Source organism: Camelus ferus, chromosome 15 (assembly GCF_009834535.1).
Source record: "Camelus ferus isolate YT-003-E chromosome 15, BCGSAC_Cfer_1.0, whole genome shotgun sequence".
Lineage (NCBI taxonomy): Eukaryota > Metazoa > Chordata > Mammalia > Artiodactyla > Camelidae > Camelus > Camelus ferus.
This window is the reverse complement of record NC_045710.1, coordinates 46,158,800-46,176,657: the sequence shown is the minus strand read 5'-3', so window position 1 is coordinate 46,176,657 and position 17,858 is coordinate 46,158,800. Positions and strand designations below refer to the sequence as shown.

The 17,858-nt window shown below is 37.8% G+C and overlaps 2 protein-coding genes across 5 annotated transcripts in view; one reads left to right on the top strand and one right to left on the bottom strand.

Moving 5' to 3' along the window:
- Positions 1–8,640, top strand: part of VPS54 (VPS54 subunit of GARP complex) — an 85,015-nt gene extending 76,375 nt beyond the window's left edge. For both annotated transcript variants that reach the window (XM_032497658.1, XM_032497657.1), the window contains exons 21-23: positions 1,106–1,213; positions 3,219–3,313; positions 7,227–8,640. In XM_032497658.1, coding sequence (XP_032353549.1) covers positions 1,106–1,213; positions 3,219–3,313; positions 7,227–7,332 — 309 coding nt within the window. In that variant the 3' untranslated portion in view covers positions 7,333–8,640. The remainder of the gene's footprint in view (positions 1–1,105; positions 1,214–3,218; positions 3,314–7,226) is intronic.
- Positions 8,641–9,254: 614 nt separating this feature from the next.
- Positions 9,255–17,858, bottom strand: part of UGP2 (UDP-glucose pyrophosphorylase 2) — a 48,992-nt gene continuing 40,388 nt past the window's right edge. For all 3 annotated transcript variants that reach the window (XM_032497666.1, XM_032497665.1, XM_032497667.1), the window contains exons 5-10: positions 17,266–17,399; positions 15,798–16,095; positions 14,486–14,683; positions 13,794–14,036; positions 10,839–10,943; positions 9,255–9,722 (exon numbers count right to left, since the gene is read on the bottom strand). In XM_032497666.1, coding sequence (XP_032353557.1) covers positions 9,615–9,722; positions 10,839–10,943; positions 13,794–14,036; positions 14,486–14,683; positions 15,798–16,095; positions 17,266–17,399 — 1,086 coding nt within the window. In that variant the 3' untranslated portion in view covers positions 9,255–9,614. The remainder of the gene's footprint in view (positions 9,723–10,838; positions 10,944–13,793; positions 14,037–14,485; positions 14,684–15,797; positions 16,096–17,265; positions 17,400–17,858) is intronic.

The following is a 17,858-nucleotide window of genomic DNA, read 5'->3' as shown; positions in this document are numbered from 1 at the left end:
TGGGTATGGGGTTTCTTTTTGGCATGATGAAAATGTTTGTATATTAGTGATGATGGTTATATAACTATAGTTTACTAAAAAACCAGTTAATTGTACACTTTAAAGGGTTGCATTTTATGATATGTGAATTGTATCTTAAAGCTGTTATTAATAAAAAAGATAAGGGGATGTTTGATATATTTCTAGGCTGAAGAGAGACAGACTCTTGGGTGATCATAACTTTGCTTATCTTGGTCCAGTCATATGGTGACTTCTACATAGTTCTGCTGTAGCAGTTTATTAGAACTCGTTTTAATAAACTATATAAGATTAGTGCATCAAAAATATAATTATTTAGCCCAAATTTTTCTTATAAATGAGAATGATTTATAATTTAAGCTGTGAATTCTAAATGTAGGCCCAAAGATGATTATCTAAATTATACCAGTATACTGTTCCAGATGTAAGAATAGTAAAATGAATTTACCTAAGTTTAAATTTTCAGTATAGTTCATTGAAAAAGTCTTAACTTAATCTTAGGGTAAATATGATTACTATATTGGCCCACCTACAAAAGAAAAAGAACATTTTAATTCTGCCAGTTACATTGATTTCAGATATGATCATGATGACACATTCTTACAATCATGTTTTTTTAAAAAATCTATTAATTTGGAGAGTCTGCTTTAATGATTCATCATTGTATATTGAGCCAGAATAGGAGCCAATGTTTTTTGAGTACTTTGTATCAAGCACTGTTCTTTGTTCTTATTGGCCATCTTTTAAAGTCCTCACAGCAAGCCCTTTGAGATATAGAGAAATATGTTACTCAATATAGAGAAGGAACTCACCCAGCGTCACAAAGCTAAGAATTTTAAGAGTTGAGATTTGAACCCAAGCAGAGCCATTTTAAGAAGGGAAACAGCCTATGTTCTTAGCCATTAAACTATGCTGGCTCTCTCAAAGTATATAGGATTTTTAATGAAGAGTTGTTGAGATTTGCATGAGTAGCAGAGATCAGAGTTAGATGTGTAGGGTCAGAAAATTTATGTCTTAGGGAACAAGTGGGGATCCAGTGGGCAATCCAGAGGACGTGAACATAATTCTCATTATTTTTCCCTGCCAGTATGAGGTGAAAGCTCCCGTTCCTTCTGCCTGTTTCAGGAATATCTGTAAGCAAATGGCAAAAATGCATGAAGCTATATTTGATCTCCTTCCAGAAGAACAAACACAAGTGAGTAGAAATTCCTAAAACTACTTCATTATATATAACGTAAGATGCATGCAGAATTGGAGTGTTTTTATGTACTTTTGGCACAGTAAAGCTTAGTTCATGTCCCAATATGATTATTATTTTTTCCAGTTGTTATATTGACTTCTGGAACATGGATAAAAGTTTCTGATTTCAAAGTGCCCCTCGCTCTGACAGGCCAGAGCAGTAACAGCTTTGCTGTATAGTCAGAAATTCTAAAGAGCAGATTTTCTTTTTTAAATTTTTATTTTTTATTGAAGTATAGTTGATTTACAGTGTTTCAGGTGTATAGTAAAGTGATTGTTACACATATTAAAAAGCAGATTTTCATTTGTCCATTGAGTTATCAGAGTCCTGGATTCTACTTACATAATTTATTACATTATTAGTTTGAAAATCAGGATTGACATTTATTAATGAAAAGTAAAATATGTTACTCACTGCGATTATAATCCAAATTGGATAGGGGAGGAATTAGTGATGGACTTAATAATGAGATGACATTTAAAGTAAACCAATCAATGTTCCTTAATATTAATATTTATTAGATCAGCATAAATGATGTATAGTAGGCACAAACCAGGAAGAATATCTAAGTGGGTAGTCTGTGGCACCTTTTACCTATGAAATATCCATCCTCTACCCCTGCTGTCTCCCCCGCCCTATTATCAGAGTTCTCGCCCCTCTTCAGTGGCATTCCTGCCCCCACTTCCCTCCATATCCTTGCCTAGTACTTCAAAGCTTCCAGTATTCCTTTTTTCCCAGTCTTTACCCACCTTAGCTTGTTCTCTTTATACCAAGTGATGTCATTCAAGCCTAGTTGTAGAATGATATGCTATAATACAAACCTAGTTGTTATATGACTGATGAAATGGGGTTTTTGCTATTCAGACAAGTTTGTTATTTCAGTTTATCTCTAATTGGTTGAGTGCATGGAAGTGGTATTTGGGAACAGAGGGTAGCTTTCTTAGTATCTCTCCCCTGCTCTTTCTCCCGCTGGTCTCCTTTGCCATGCCACTTCAGACTTTCGTCCTCTACTAGCTTTTTCCATTTTTCATGCTTCCCTAGGTTTCCATTAATCATACCAGCTCTGTAATTAAATATCATCCAACTCCTTTGGGGCTCACTTAGGACTGAAGATACAGAGCACCCACTAGGGTCTCATTTTTCTTTCTCAGTCTTTGTAGCCAAGTCATCCTTTCATTCCATGTTTAAGACTTCCCACCTCTGACATTCTGACCTTCTGAATTTTCCATCTGAATTCTAATTCTCTAGGCAAGGCTTAGCCAGGTCAGGGAGCTTGGTAGACAGGTATTTTGTGTGTTTTTGTCTGCATTATCATTTAAAAGGAACTCTTGTCGAAGTTAGGTAAAAATGACAGATTTTATGTCATTATTGTCGCTTGAATACCAGTAATTCCGTAAAACTTTTCCATGGATGACTTTATATGTTTTTTCCCATAGAAAACACATTTCACAAAATTGTTTGCATAGAGTAATTGCATATAATTTCAGGTCAGGTATTTCCCAAAAAAGTATTGGACCATTGCATTAAAAATGTGCATGTGGAGCAATAAAATACTTTCAAGTAATTTAGAAGGATAACGGTAGCTTTGTGTCTACCCTTGTGAGTTTTTTCAAGTTCCTGGTTAATACACTGCAGAGTTCTCTGTCTCTTTGTATTCTTCTCACCTGTGTGGTAGGTCGCCTTACATATCCCAGAGGACTCCTTCTAAGGGGCAGAAAGGCAATGATAAGTCATATCACTTAAAGTTGTACTGCTGAAAAGAGGGAAGAGCTTTTTTCAACTAAGGAGAAAAACTATACTGAAGTAACAGTTAAATACTTTTGGAGGAGCATTTTAAAAGTGTATGCCAAGGCAAAGGCTTTTTAAAAAAATATTTTTTCCAAATAATATTGATAACTTAACTACTTATGTCTTCTATTTCAGTAGAGCTTTAAGAAACTTAGTTTTATTTCTTTTCCAGATGTTATTTTTAAGAATTAATGCAAGTTACAAACTCCACTTGAAAAAGCAGTTATCTCACTTAAATGTGATAAATGATGGAGGACCTCAAAATGGGTATGTTTTCAACGTATTTTTAGCACATTCTCCCATATTGAATTGTTCAGTTGGTTTTTATTGAATTGTTCAGCTGTCCTTTTCCCCAGGGCCTCAGAATTGTAAAGTCAGCAACTTTTGCCTTTTTTTCATCTGTGGAGGTGATAGTTATCTATCATCTATCCACCTCTCTCTGTTAAAGTGTTAGATAAATGTCATTACTTAACTGACCTTGTATGTCCATTGTTGAAGCAGGTGTGCTAGTAGCACCTCCTCACGTTACCCAAGTCCTCCCTGTCCAGACAGAACTCCGAGTCCTACTTGGCCTCTGTGAAGAAGTCACTTAACCTCTGTGCCTTATTTATAAAATGATAGGGATAAATTCCTTCACAGGATTACAAAATTAAGTGTGTACATATCTTATTGTAAGCCATTGAACAAATTATATGTATTAGTAGTGAAACAGTGTGATATAGAAGAGAAAACAGGATTTAGAATCATAAAACTTAAGTTCTGCTACTTTCTAGCTGTGTAACTGAGCAAACCACTTACTGTCTGAGCCTTAATTTTCTTAGATTTGAAAATAGGGAAGATGATAAAAAATGCTGTCACAGGATTTTTGTTAAGAGTAATGTCGATAAAAGTGTAGGTTTAAAGATTATACAAAATGCAAAGCACTGATCATATAGTTAGACCTTAACGTGGTTTCTTTAGTGTGTTACCTCGGTTGCATGGATTTTTAGGAATAAAATATTTTGTTCCCTGTTAAAGGAGTTTCAGGCTTAAATTTCAAACTTATAGGAGCAAGTGAAGAAAACATATTTTAGAGTCAGAAGGTGGCCTTGCCCTTAAAAAAAGAAATACAGTTGACCCTTGAACAATGCGGGGGTTGGGTGGGGGTTATGGGTCCTGACCCTCCAGCAGTTGAAAATCCACGTGTAACTTAGAGCTGGCCCTTCATGTATGGGGTTCCTCCATAGCCACAATTCCACATCCACAGATTCAACCCACAGTAGATGGTGTAATGCTGTTGTATTACAACTATTTAAAAACATCTGCGTGTAAGTGGTCCCATGCAGCTCAAACTCATGTTGTTGGAGAGTACAATGAATTGATTTTGCAGATAATTTTTTGGAAGCTTCAGACTGCTGAATCTATCAGCCGGGCTTAATTTAGGAGTTTTATGCAAAAATCTTGATTCTCTCTTTTGATTATTACCTGATTCTTCTTTTTTTTTTTAATTATTTATTTTCAAAAATTTCAAAGCCACAGAAAAGTTCAAAGACAGTATAACAAATAACAAATACCCCTCAGAGATTATTCAAAAAGCTAGTAATATTCTAGAGCCCCGTTCCACTCATACCCTTCTACTTTTACTCCCATAAATAAATCTGGTTAGTTGGTTGATTTTTCTCAGGCCAGCAGTTCTGAAGCCTCCAAGTTAACTCATCACCTATTATTTTCTTCACTAATGTAGCTATTTGGCAGTTAGTACAGCTTTAGAGATCTTCACTGTCACATACTTTTAAAGACATTAATTCTGTGTAAGCCAGATTTTGTCTTTGAGTTACCCCTTGAAAGACAGAATTCCCTGAAAATTAACTTCTAGACTCTAGCCAAAGACATAACAAACTATATGCTTACAAGGAATTTTCATTTCTGAAATGGCTCTAAAAATTTACCTTTTCTTTTTTTCAAGGTGAAATTCATATAACAAAAAATTAACCATTTTACAGTTTACAATTCAGGGGTACTTAGTACCTTCACAGCCGCCTCTGTGCAACCACCACCTCTGTCCAGTTGCAAACGTTTTACTACTCCAAGAGGAAATCTCCTGCCCATTAAGCAGTTGCTCCTTAGTCCTTCTTCTCAGCCTTGCACTTTTTTAATGTGATTTACTTTTTCTGTATTTTAAGATATTTTAAAAATATGGAGACATTTGGAGAATACTTGTATTCCTGTTACTTGAATTATTAACATTTGTCATTTTCACTTGAAAAAAATTTTTATCATGTTCTAAAACATGGCGTACCAAATGAAACTGAAGTACCCCTTGACCCCATCTCTAGTCCCTTTCTCTTTTCCTCAACCCTTAGGCAATATTTCTGGTAAATCCAGTCTATATTGTTTAAGTCCTTCGCACTCTGTGTCTAAAAAAATGTTGAGCTGTTCTTACATGGCATATTGTACATTTGCTGCTTGCTTTTTTCCGTGCAACATTGTTTCTGATTTATCTATACTGATATATAGAAATTGTCCATTTTACTGCTTTTTTGTATTCTCCCACATGAATCAACCATATGTAATGTGTCCGTTTCACCTAGTAATTGATTTTAGGTCATTACTTTTTTCCATTACAGTCATGCCACAGTGAAGATCTTTATACATGTCTACTGGTGTCATCATTTCTTTAGGGTGTATACCTACAAGTGGACCACAGCACATGTACTTTTCACTCCTACTGGGTTTTGCCAGAATGTTCTCCAAAGTGGCTGTACCAAGTTTGTATTCCCACCTTTTCTCCACATCTTGCCAACATTTGCTGTTAGATTTCTTAATTATTGCCAGTCTAATGGGATAAATGGTGTTTTGATTTGCATTTCCTGGTATTTGTCACCTTTTAATATATTTGTCATTCAGGTGACAAATTCCTGTTCCTATTCTTTGTTCATACTCTTTTCCTGTTCATATTCTTTACCCATTTTTTTCTCTTGGGTATTATATTTTTGTTGATTTTAGATTTTTGCATATGCCCTCAAACTAATCTTTTCTTGGTTACATATATTGCAGATATTTGCTTTTCTTTTATGTTTTTATCAAACAAAAAATTTCAACTTTGTGCTTTTTTGTGGAGGCTGTATAGTTGTTTATTAAACATAACGTGGTATTTTAAAATGGAGATTTATTTCAACTTTTATTTTTAATGTGGGAACCTTGCCTTAGAAAGGCTCCTTTTTGAGCCATTGTTGTCAGTTTCAGTGTACTACATTATTGCAAGCAGCATTGAAACTTTAGAATCTTTTTATGGATTTTAAAGTACCCTGAATCAGATGAGTTTCAAATGAAAAATATGGTCCTTACTAAATTCTGCCATGTGACCAAAGTTTAAACATTAAGTACATAAGTCTGAAGGATGTATGGACTAGACTGTAGTACATGTATTAAGATGTTTACAATACCTTTGTCCCCTTGTAGTCCAGCAGTCCAGAACTTAGGTGTTCATGAAAATATCAAAGCTGTATTTCCTCTTTTACAAACTACTAAGTCAAGCTCTCCTATTTGTTTCTCCATGGACCACATCTGTCAGCATAGACATCTGATCAGACCAGTCCCTATTTTTTTGTGTGTGGAGCTTTGATATTTATCTGAGCATTCTTTCCAGGAGTGTTCTTTCATGTATAGGCATTAATGTGACAGCTCAATTCTCAAAAGTGTAATTCTTTTTTGTCAAGTATTGTCATATTGATTGTCAGTATCAAGTTTTATTGTCTAGTAGTACCTACACACGAATCCCAGCCTTCATTTAAATTCTTAGGATGGTACTCCAAAACCCTTGTCTCTTTCCCTTGATTTCACTAGTCATACACAGCTATATTCTAGTCTAGTGACAACTGATTAAAAAAAAAAAAAACAGCTTAACCTGTTTTTTTTCTGTTTCATACTGTTTTTAAGATAAATCTATTTTATTGGGCAGAATTATAAAACTGAGTCCAAACTGCATTGTTTTATTCCTTTTCAAAACATTGAGAGGATTAAATGGTCTAACTATATGGTAGTAGGAATCCTACTAAGAGAAATATATTGATACTTTGTCCCTAGGAAATCTAAATTTTAAATAATAGTCCAGCAACTAGGATAGGACTCTTACTCTGTGAGCATTGCTACTTTGAAAAGAAAGTGTAAGATTAAAAATAATTTTCTCTCCAATGTTTAGGTTGGTCACAGCAGATGTAGCTTTTTACACTGGAAATCTTCAAGCCTTAAAAGGCCTTAAAGATTTGGACCTAAATATGGCCGAGATCTGGGAACAGAAAAGGTGATGACATACTGGAAAACTGGGTAGTTCATCTGACCATGTGATGTGTATGTTCATGACAAAAATATGGATGCCTGTGATCCAAGAGCTGAACCTGGAACCCAAAGTAAACTGGTGTTGGGGAAGGGGAAGAGGAAAGTATCAGTGTTGGGAAACTGGGATTCAGTGGGATCTACAAGGAATGCCATTTGTGTGCTTCCTTCAGTGAGGAGTAACTGATCAGGTGTCTATAACATTTTTCATTCTCTCTGGAAACAGACTCAGGTTTCTTTGGACCAAATCCAAAAGAACACATAGCTGTAACACAGCTGTAGTTGACTAGAATGCTCTGTATACTTTATATTAAAAAATGCTTTGCATTTCTTCCAGTGCAATGAAATTCATATGGTGTCCCACCTTATTTAATGATGGTACAATTTAAATATTAAAATCTTAGTCAATCTCTGTAGAAAGTTTTCTCTATGAAAGTAAAGCTGTTTGAAAAATTATTTTTTTACAGATCTTTCTATAAAAAATAAACATCTTTTGATTGCTTGGATTTAGGAATTCAGTTTTTGTTTTAGTGACCAATGTCGAGTTAGGCTTTGTGTGTTGCATATTTAATCTTTCTACCACCGGTGTATGTCAACTGGGTAAAGCCTTCCAAGACAGTCGAAATACTTGACAGGTTGGTCTCAAGTAATAACTTAAGATTTTGGTGTTTATTTATGCAACTACTAATTTCAGTACTTTTCAGATGTGGTATATGGAAGCCTGCAGTTTTAACAGCTGTATTTTTATAAAAGTATCTATGAAGGGTTGGGGTTGTTTTTTTATTTTTTTTTTTTCGCCTTTTTATTTGTAGCAGAGGTAAGAATATGTTTTCATATATTCTGCCTACTTATGAGTTCTCATTTTAACATTTAGATAACATTGGAGTTTGGCCCCCTTAGGTTCTTATTTCTAAGTTACTTTCAATGTGTATATGAACAAAGACCAGGGAGAAGTAGAATTTTAAAATATAGGCTGCTGTGTTGGGGCCAGAAATATAAAGTGATGAGTAAGTTATTTAAAGACTTTTATGATACCTACCTTCAAAATTAGAATCAGCAGCACTCTACAAATTAAAGTGCCTGTGCTTCACTTCACACCAGGAATCTTGCCTAACCCTGTCAGAGTGCCTAACCTTGTGGTGATTATGTACAATGAAATAGTCTTATTTTGTGCTCTTCTGTTTCCTAAAAGGAAAGCCTGTTTTCGTTCCTTTATCATTACAAAGGTATGTCACTGGTTCTTAAAACTGTCTGTCTAAAAATAAAGCTGTAAAAAATTATCAGACGTTAAAAGACAACTTTTTTTTTTTTAATAGTATACAGTAAACTTTTGAAACAAGCAGCTTACTCAAAAATAAGAAGTATGGAAGAATCAGAAAATGTAATCAGTTCTTAGAGAAAAGCCGCAAATCAGACTCCAGCAGACCTGATTTGGAAGGTTATTCATGAACATTTTTCAGTGACAACGAGCAAGCTTCAAGAAGTGAAGCTTCAAGGAAAGGGAACTTTATATAAAGTTATATCCCCACCTCACTAGAGAACAAGGATGTGAAAAAAACACCCTACCTCTACCCACCCCACCCTCTTCAGCTGGGAAAGGAAACACTGCTTTGTTTCAGTAAATGGGGAGTCTGTGGAAAGCATGGCAGGCATCCCAGCTTTAGACCTAGATGAAAGGTATTAAACACCTTCCAGTTAATTCCTATGGAAATAATGATGTGGTTAAGATTCTTAGAAATGCACAAACTGGATTTGTTAGGTAGCTGGCCAGTGAATACTTAAAAATAGTCCAAGAGCAAATCTTCCAACTGATAGAAGAACTGTTTAGCAAGAGTAAACCAGTTTTCTTCACCATTTCGTAACGTTAGCATTGAAAAGTATAAGTGTACACATGTATTGCTTCACAGCTTTATTTTTGAAATCACAAGCCGTTCAAAGTGCCCGTCATTGAGGCCTCTGTTAAAAGATTTTCCAGCAGAGCTGCCTCAGTTTTAAGACTGAACAATATTGCATTTTAAGATGAATTCACTTTCAGGATCCTCTTCAAAAAAGAAAAGTATTGCTTCCACCTTTGCTTTTCTCAGACTAAAAGCATACATAATGCAGAAAACTCTACTTTAAAAATTAACACTTGCAGGGTACAGTAACATAGTAAAGTACCTGCTTTTTTAAGAATCCTAAAGAACATTTCATTGTAAGAAACTGTTTAGCCCATAATTAGTATAAAGTAAGTGTACAGACAGTATTTTTCATTTCAGTGGTCCAAGATACGAAGGTTCCCAGATACAATCTTGTTCTCTAATACTGCTCCAGGTGGGATGTCAATTCGGTCACCATGATTTGCAATGATGATAACTGTTCCCTAAGTGAAGGAAAAACAAAAAGCAAGAATGGACTTGCAACTACAGCTGAAAGGCAATTGATTTTCTTATAATTACCAAGTTTACGTAGAACTCTGTTGGAGTAAGTATATTTATAAACAATATTAACCACGAAAAACAAGTGACACGTTAGGGAGATTATAATGTGTTCTGTCACAATTCTGGCAGCAGATCTGGTATCATCTGTGATAAGGGGCAAGGAAGCTAGGAGTGGGAAGTGAACCCAGGGCCACAGCATGACTGGCCTCTCAAAGAACTACCTGCAAGGCCACCAGCGTTACTTCCCTTCATAAACTAAAAGGTGCTTGGCTTACGTTTACATACAGGTTTTTTTTCTTTTTAAGAACAGTTTACTGATACATTTTTCAGGTCTTAAACTGTTTAGATGAGGCAGTATCAGCAATAAAGCTATATGAATATATATATTTTTTGTTTTTTTTCAAGATCTTCAATTAAGTAGCTTTAATAGGAAGAACACATGAAGTCTAGGTACAGCATTTTAAAAAAATACTTGATTAGGAAAAAGCTGTTTTATCTTTGATTCTGAGCTTTAATACTCATACCTGTAGTCCTTCCTATTTGTTATGCTAGGCTGGAATGCTACTCAGAGTACCCAAGCACCATAGTAATTTGAACGAACATCTTCATACTGATGACAACTGATGACTTTAACAGGAATAGACAATATTCAGTATAAATGATGTCATTTTTTTCTACTTTCATTCAGATTCAAATAGTTATCTTTAGTGAACTAATGCTAATTTAACAGTGATGTATTTTAAAGATGGTCATATTTCAATAAAAGGGTATCAGTTCAATTATTTATTGGTGTTTGCTTTCCACTTGAATGCTGTTATATCCCACAGAATTCCTATATACAACAATTATGACTGTATTCTAACTATGCTGTATGTCTATGGAAGACATTATTAATACTAAATATTGTGATAAGCCTTTTCCCTTTAAAAATGTATCTATATCTTATAAACATCTGATAGAGACTAAGAAGTATTCTTTAAAATAAAGGTAAATTTAGGACTAGAAAATGAAACCTTTCTTGTAAAGCTATAATAACTGTAATTTTCATCATAACACACCTTTAATGAAACATTCTTGCCAAATGTCACATCTCCTGAAACTGTGAGGTGATCCAGTTCAAGCATATCTGGTATACTTTCAAATCTCCTCAGATAATCCTGAACCTGAAAGAAAAATAGAAACAAAAATTGTTTCAAAACTGGGTTAACAGAAAAATGGATTAAATTAACAAGATACTTTAATTAAAATGTAAAAGCATTCTGTCTATGGCCAAGCACAGGCCTTCAACGGAAAGAACCCTATTTATTAAAGCACTCACTATTTGTGCAGAGAGAGTTGAAATATTCTGTGCAGGAGAGACCAGGAGATAGGAACACTTGTCCCTACAATCAAGCAATTTACGTTACAGCTGAGCAGATCAGATGTTAAAAAGTAATAAATAAAAAGATAACCAACATACTAAGAGCCACATGAGTAGAGTCACATAACCTGAAGTTAGGTGGAAAAAAAGATCACCACGGTTCGAAGCAAACTAGACAGGAGCTGGGCTTTATGGAAGGGGCAGCACGGAGAGGAAACGGAATACAGCTCAGAAGAGCAGCAGCACAAATTATCACTGTAAGTGATCACTATTTTTGCCTCTTGTTTCCTTAGATTTATTCGCACTACAGATTGTCCTAGATGGCCTTGTTTCCTATTTTGCAAAGAAAAATAGAAGCAATAGGAAGACTTTCACTGGCTTCTACCACTACCACCCACTTGCCCCCGAGCCCATCCTCTGTCCCTCCTACAACTGGGGTTGGACCATTTCTCCTCTGCCAGACTAACCCTTCTTGTGGCCTGTTCAAGGATACTGTCCATGCCATAAATCCTCCCAACTTTAAAAAGCAAAACAAAACTTTATATCCCTTTCTATTTAGGGCTCCATTTTTCTGTTTTTCTGTAATGCAAAACTCTTGAATAAGCTGTCTATATTCATATCTCCAGTTTCTCTTCTATTCTCTTTTAAATCTATTCCATTCAGGCTGCAAAACCTCTATACTGTTAGCTCTAATAGTGAATCCTCATTCCTCTTACTTGAACTGGCAGCAGCACTTGACACAAGTGATCACGCCTTCTTTCTTGAAACATTTTCTTCATTTTGCTTTCAGGACACACACATTCATGGTTTCCACCCAGTTCTTCATCTGCAACTCCTCAGTCACCTTTGCTGCTTCTCCACTTCATCCCCATCCTCTAAGCCTTGGAGTACCTCAGGGCTCAGTTCCCCAGCCGCCACTCACTCCCTGGGTGATGCTTATCTCGCGGCTTTAAATGCCAGCTATAAACTGACAACTCTTAAACTTACCTCTCTTCTAGATCTCTCCCCTGAGCTCCTGACGCATACATTCAGCTTCTCCATTTGAAGGTCCAAGTACAGTATCTCCACAATTTAACTCCCCATTCTGCTCCCCCTAAACCTGCTCCTCCAGGCCTTCCCCCATCTCAGTAAACGGCAATTCCGCTGCTTCTCCCTCTTACCCTCCATCTAGTCCAACAGCAAATCCTGCAGGTACAGCTTTCAAAATATCTCAGAATATCAACATTTTTCACTATTTCCACTGTAACCACCCTGATCCAAGTCATCATCTCCTCTTGTCAGGATTCCAGCAAAAGCCTATTCACTGGTCTCCATGATTCTACTCTTGTTCACCAGATCTGTCCTTCACCCCTTAGCTCACAACTCTCCAAAGACTTCTCATCCACCAGAGGAGGGGAAAAAGCCCCATTCCCAATGTTCAGTGACAAAGTTCTACACAATCTGACCTGTCACCTCTGACCAACTGTCCCTCACCTGCCCACCGTGCTCCAGCCATACTTGCTCGCTAATGTCCCTGGTTCTCCCTCAGATAAACTAGCCATTGGCCTGCTCAGCCCCTGTGCTCAGACTTGGGTAGCTGAAGTTCTAACCTCCTGCAGGGTATGGAAGAGGCTAAGAAGGAAGGGAAGGTGAGGCTAGGTGGGAAAATGGTTAACAATCCCATCTCAGGACGTGAGAAGACGGTAGGTCCTTGTAGCACCAGGATTTTCCCAGCCCAACCAGGCAGATAAAAGAGGCACCAAAGACCGAGGACACCCCTAAAATGCCTGATGGTATCTTGGGAATTGCCGCCCAGCCACAGCATCCAGAATCATACCCATGAATATATAAGGTGGTATACACATCCACACCAGGTGGCACTAAACCACAGCCAGGACTAGACAGGCTTGGATGGCACACCAGGACTCTACAGGCCAGCCACAAGCTCACCATCACTTCATTAACCTCGGCATTTCGTATGATTAAATTTTTTGGATTCCATTTATCACATTAGGGTTGGGTTTTACTCTACTTGCTATCCCCCCTGCCTAGAATGCTGTTTGCCCCTAGATACCTGCGTGGTGTAGTTAATTTCCCAGTGAGGCCATCTCTGGCCACCCAGTGTAAAATGACCCCACTACCCACCCCAAACACACACACACTCCCTATTCCTGCTTTATTCAGCATTTGCCATCACTTGGCATTCTACACCTTTGATTCTCTTGCTCACTAGCATCCTTTACCCCACTAGAATATCCACGAAGGTGAAGAATTTAGTCTTTTATTTACTGCTGAACACCGAGCACCTACAATACACCTTGCACATGGCAGGGGCTCAATAAATTTTGTCAAACTAGGATTAACATTTTCTCACCAATGAAAGCAGTAATGATTTTAGACGAGACAAAAGATAAAATGTCCTAAAATTTAAACATTCTTTTCTACTCTATAGCAGTCAGTTCAAAAATGAGTTATAGCTTCATCTTCTATGGTCGATTTCCTTTCAAAGACATCAGAGATGGAGGAATATAATAGGTCAGCAGCGAAGACTAGACTCCAATTCACGTGTGTATCATATCTTTATAATTATACATTTAAGAAACACACATTCACATGTATATCCAAAAAGTCACATGTATATCATACGTTTATATATATATGTATCATTACATACCTTTGTAAAAGAACTGCCTAATTTCACCAAGGGCACTGTAGGAAATTCCCGCTTTTCACTCATTGTCAGAGATCCTGCGTTAAGGCTGTAGAGGTTTGACATCACCAGCAAGAGATCTGATGTGGTCTTGACAGGCAGGAAACGGCTCCTAGGAACATTAATACCTAGAGAGTTCTCAAAACTTTTAATGGCAGCCCCTACTGCAGTTTCTAACTGAATGACATTCAGGCCTCCGTCCAAAGTCTGTAAAAAAGGGAGCAGGGAGAGAAACACAGGTTTTAGCAACTTACTTCCACTTGGGCCAGTTAATATTTGGGGGGTGGTTTCAGAGATCCACTGAAGGAAACAATTTTGAGAACTGAGATTTCTCAAGCACCTCCCATATGCCAGGTGCTTATATATGGTTATCTTTTTTCATTGTCATAACTCTTCTCTTCAGTAACATTTCCATTTTATTATAGAGAACCGCAGCTTCAGAAAACTCATGCAGATGCCTGTGACCAAAAGGCCTGTAAGTATCAGAGCAACCAGACTGAGGTGGGCCCCCTGCTTTTGGGCCCTGTGCTCTTGCCAGTACCACAGCCCAGGGCCAGGTCAGGGCACCACGACTTGCACACGTGCACACCACGGCTCTGTGTGTAGCGAGCTGTGAGCAGAGCCAGGGAGCCCGATGGGCCGCAACTTTGGCTTACCTTTGGATTCACAATGATTTCCATGTCAATAGCATTCTGCTCCTGCAGTCTTTTAACTGCTGCAAGAGAGATCCATAGGTTGTTCGTGTTAAATATTTTGAATTTGGATACAGACTTGAACTCATCAACGTGCGCTTTTGGCACTTGAGCAATTTCCACCAGTCTCAATTTGCCTTCATACTGAGTGAGTGTCCCACCCTAGAAAGGCAGAGAAGAGTGAGTGCCTCCACGTCTCTCCCAGTCACAACCATACCACGCTGTCCACAGTCTATAAGAGAGACAGAAAAGACACTGATGATAAAACCCCCAGAAATAAAAAGCACTGGCAGGGATTCGATCTGTGATACAAAGCAATATACATATGAAGGTAGAACCAAAGGAAATAATTCAGGTGTCTGTCATTTTATACTGTATATATGCCCTCTTGTCCATAATAAAAGCCATGGGAGTACATCAGAGTTTTCCTCATTTTCCAAAGAACTGCTACGGAAGATCCATTCCTCTTACTCCCAAACCACCGTCCATCACCAAACAACCAATCCTACCACCTCAGACCCTGCTCTGACGACCTCTAGGAAAAGGGGAGTAAAGGCAAGACAAAGGCACAAGTGGATGATAAGTGGCTCCCGAGTGGCCTCAGCCCAGGGGAGTCCTGTAGTCGCGAGGCCAGGGCAGTGTGGGAAGAGGCACAGAACCCAGCCCAGGCACCAGCCACATTAGCATTCACACTGCCCACTCTTCCCACTCCCTGTGGGTAAGTAGAAAACCACGTGAACCACTTCATCAAAGGCCAAGTGTCATCGCCACTGAACATGCAAAGTTAAACAACAAATTTTTGCTTTGCGTCAAACAACTGCCTTTTTTTATAACTACAGAGATGTTAAAGTGACAAAAAATACAGAGAGAGAAGTACACCCTGGAGAAATAGAAATAGTAAATTTTCATTAAAGGAATAATGAAACAAAAACACTTAAGCACCAAACTAGAATAGTAATGGTTTGAACAAACTTATTCAAAGTATTTTCACATGTTTCAGGTTATCTTATAAATAATGTGAAATTCTTTTCAATTAAAATTGCCCATAAAGATTATTCAAAAAGTGATGAATTTATTGCCATTAAATCTGGATTTATATGCACACTGTTATATCAGATGGAACTTGAGGTACTCTAGAATATTATCCCACTCTACCTTATAATGATGTTATCAAGTAGATGGATGTGTTTTGCTTAACACAGAAACTCTGCAATAAAAAGTCTGAACTATGAATGTGGAGATGTGAATCCCCAAACTGTTTCCTCTTGGTATTTACCTTTACATCTGCACGTGTTTTATTTGTGACTTCCATGACAAATTCACAGGGTTTCCCATTGGGTGGGTTCATTAGATGATTAAGAATATAAAGATCCACTGTGGCGCCGAGATTATCTATGTTGGACACAAAAATATACTCTTTGCCTTCTCCTATAAAGGTGTCGAGCAAACCGGAGTTGTAGAAACTGGCATAAATATCACCGTGACCTGGAGGGTACCATGCTTCAGTATTCTCCCCTGAGTACGATACATCCTTTGCTACAGGCAGTAAAGATTCTTTATTAATCCTCGGGTACCTTAAAAAAAAGAAAAGTTCTTTTTCACTATCAACTCTGTAAAGCATTGCAGACCATGAAGTAAAACAATGCGTTTAAAGTTAAATAAAACTTCTCTGCATTACAGTCTATCAGGAGTAATTTAAACATAATTTAAACACAAAGAAAACTTCTAATTATCTGTGTTGTCCAAAAAATCAGTTTCCTAGACAGTACCATTTCCTTCAAAAATTTTTTCCATGGTCATTCAGATGGGAGGACACCCCATATTCCTAAGATAGTAATATGTTTTATGATCTCCAAGAGGAGAGATACATTAAGTAAATTTTCTCAACTGATTTGGCTGTGGGATTGTTCTTTTCCCTGAAAACCTATTTGGGAAATGCTGTCCATTCTCACCAAGAGATATATTCAGGCGTGGCTCTCTTTCTTTCCCAGAAAATCAAGAGCAGGTTAGTGCTCAGGGCTGTCTGCTTCCTACCACTCGTGAGGACTGTGTAGGGGCTGGCAGTGGGGAGGAGGGAAACAGAGGAGCTGGCACTGAAACAGACTAAAGGCCAAGCAGAAATGGAGGCAGAGCACCTGTGACATGAAGTCTCCATGGAAAAACAGGTTAAAAAAAACAAATTAATGGTACAACTTTAGAAATATCCCTCCTGTACAAGTTTATATAGACCCGTGTCCATCCTTAAATGGAAGCTTTCTATCCCCAGTTGCCTGGACTTTATCACAGTTCATCATCTAAATTCCTTTTTACTTACTCATCCATCCCCAAAATAGAAGATTTTTCTCCAGAACTCATTAAACTTCCCCCAAGACTATTCAGGGTTTTGAAGAAATTCCTTCCCACAGGAAAAGAAGGTTGTCAAATTGTGGAATATATGGAGAATTTCACAGACCCGCCTGGAGCCCAAATATGCCCTCAGAAAGCAAAGACCTGAGCTGTCCTCCAATATTCTGGACATGGAGCAGAACCTCGAGCAGATTCTTTTAAGACATGGAAGTTACAGAACCACAGAGTGGTTACAACAATCACATACCTATAACAAATGTTCAGCCTTTAAAGGCATTAAACACTTGCAAACAATCTTTGGCACATAGAAATCCTGAGGCTGCTCTGTTTAAACAAAACACAGTCTTCCTTTCCCAGGAGTAATACCCCCCAGAGTTGGTTGTTTTCACTCCTTGTACCTGCTTTGATTAAAAGTGTAGATTTTCACACGACAGTGATTGTACTTCTGTAGTATTTTTTTCGTATCTTCATCCGTGTTAAAAGAGTTCATTAGAACAAGAGGGACGTCTGTATCGTAGGTTTTGTTCAAATGCTAGGGAGGAAAACGACAATCAGACCACCCAGACTTACTTTTCTTTGGCTTCGAAGCGTAAAATTAACTCTCAATGAGTTATCACAAAATATCCAAAACACCATCTATATGTGGCCAGATACATACATCTGAAATAATAAGTAACTACTCAGCATGAGCCACTTTGCTAAGCAGTTCACCACGGACTTGCTCCTGACACCACAACGCTACGACACAAACTGCTGTCCGTGTTTTCAGATGGCTGAACCGAGGCCCAGGGAGGTGGCAGGTCAGCGGCAGAGCCAGGACACCCCGGGCCCTGTGGACTCTGGAGCTGGGCGCAGCCACAGTGCCCCATGGCCTCACTGGGCATTACTCAGCATCCAAAGCACTGTGGGATGAAAGTATAAATGTCACAAAGACACGCCTCCCGAGTCTCAGGATTGTTAAGAACTGTGACTCACACCCCAGCTGAAACTT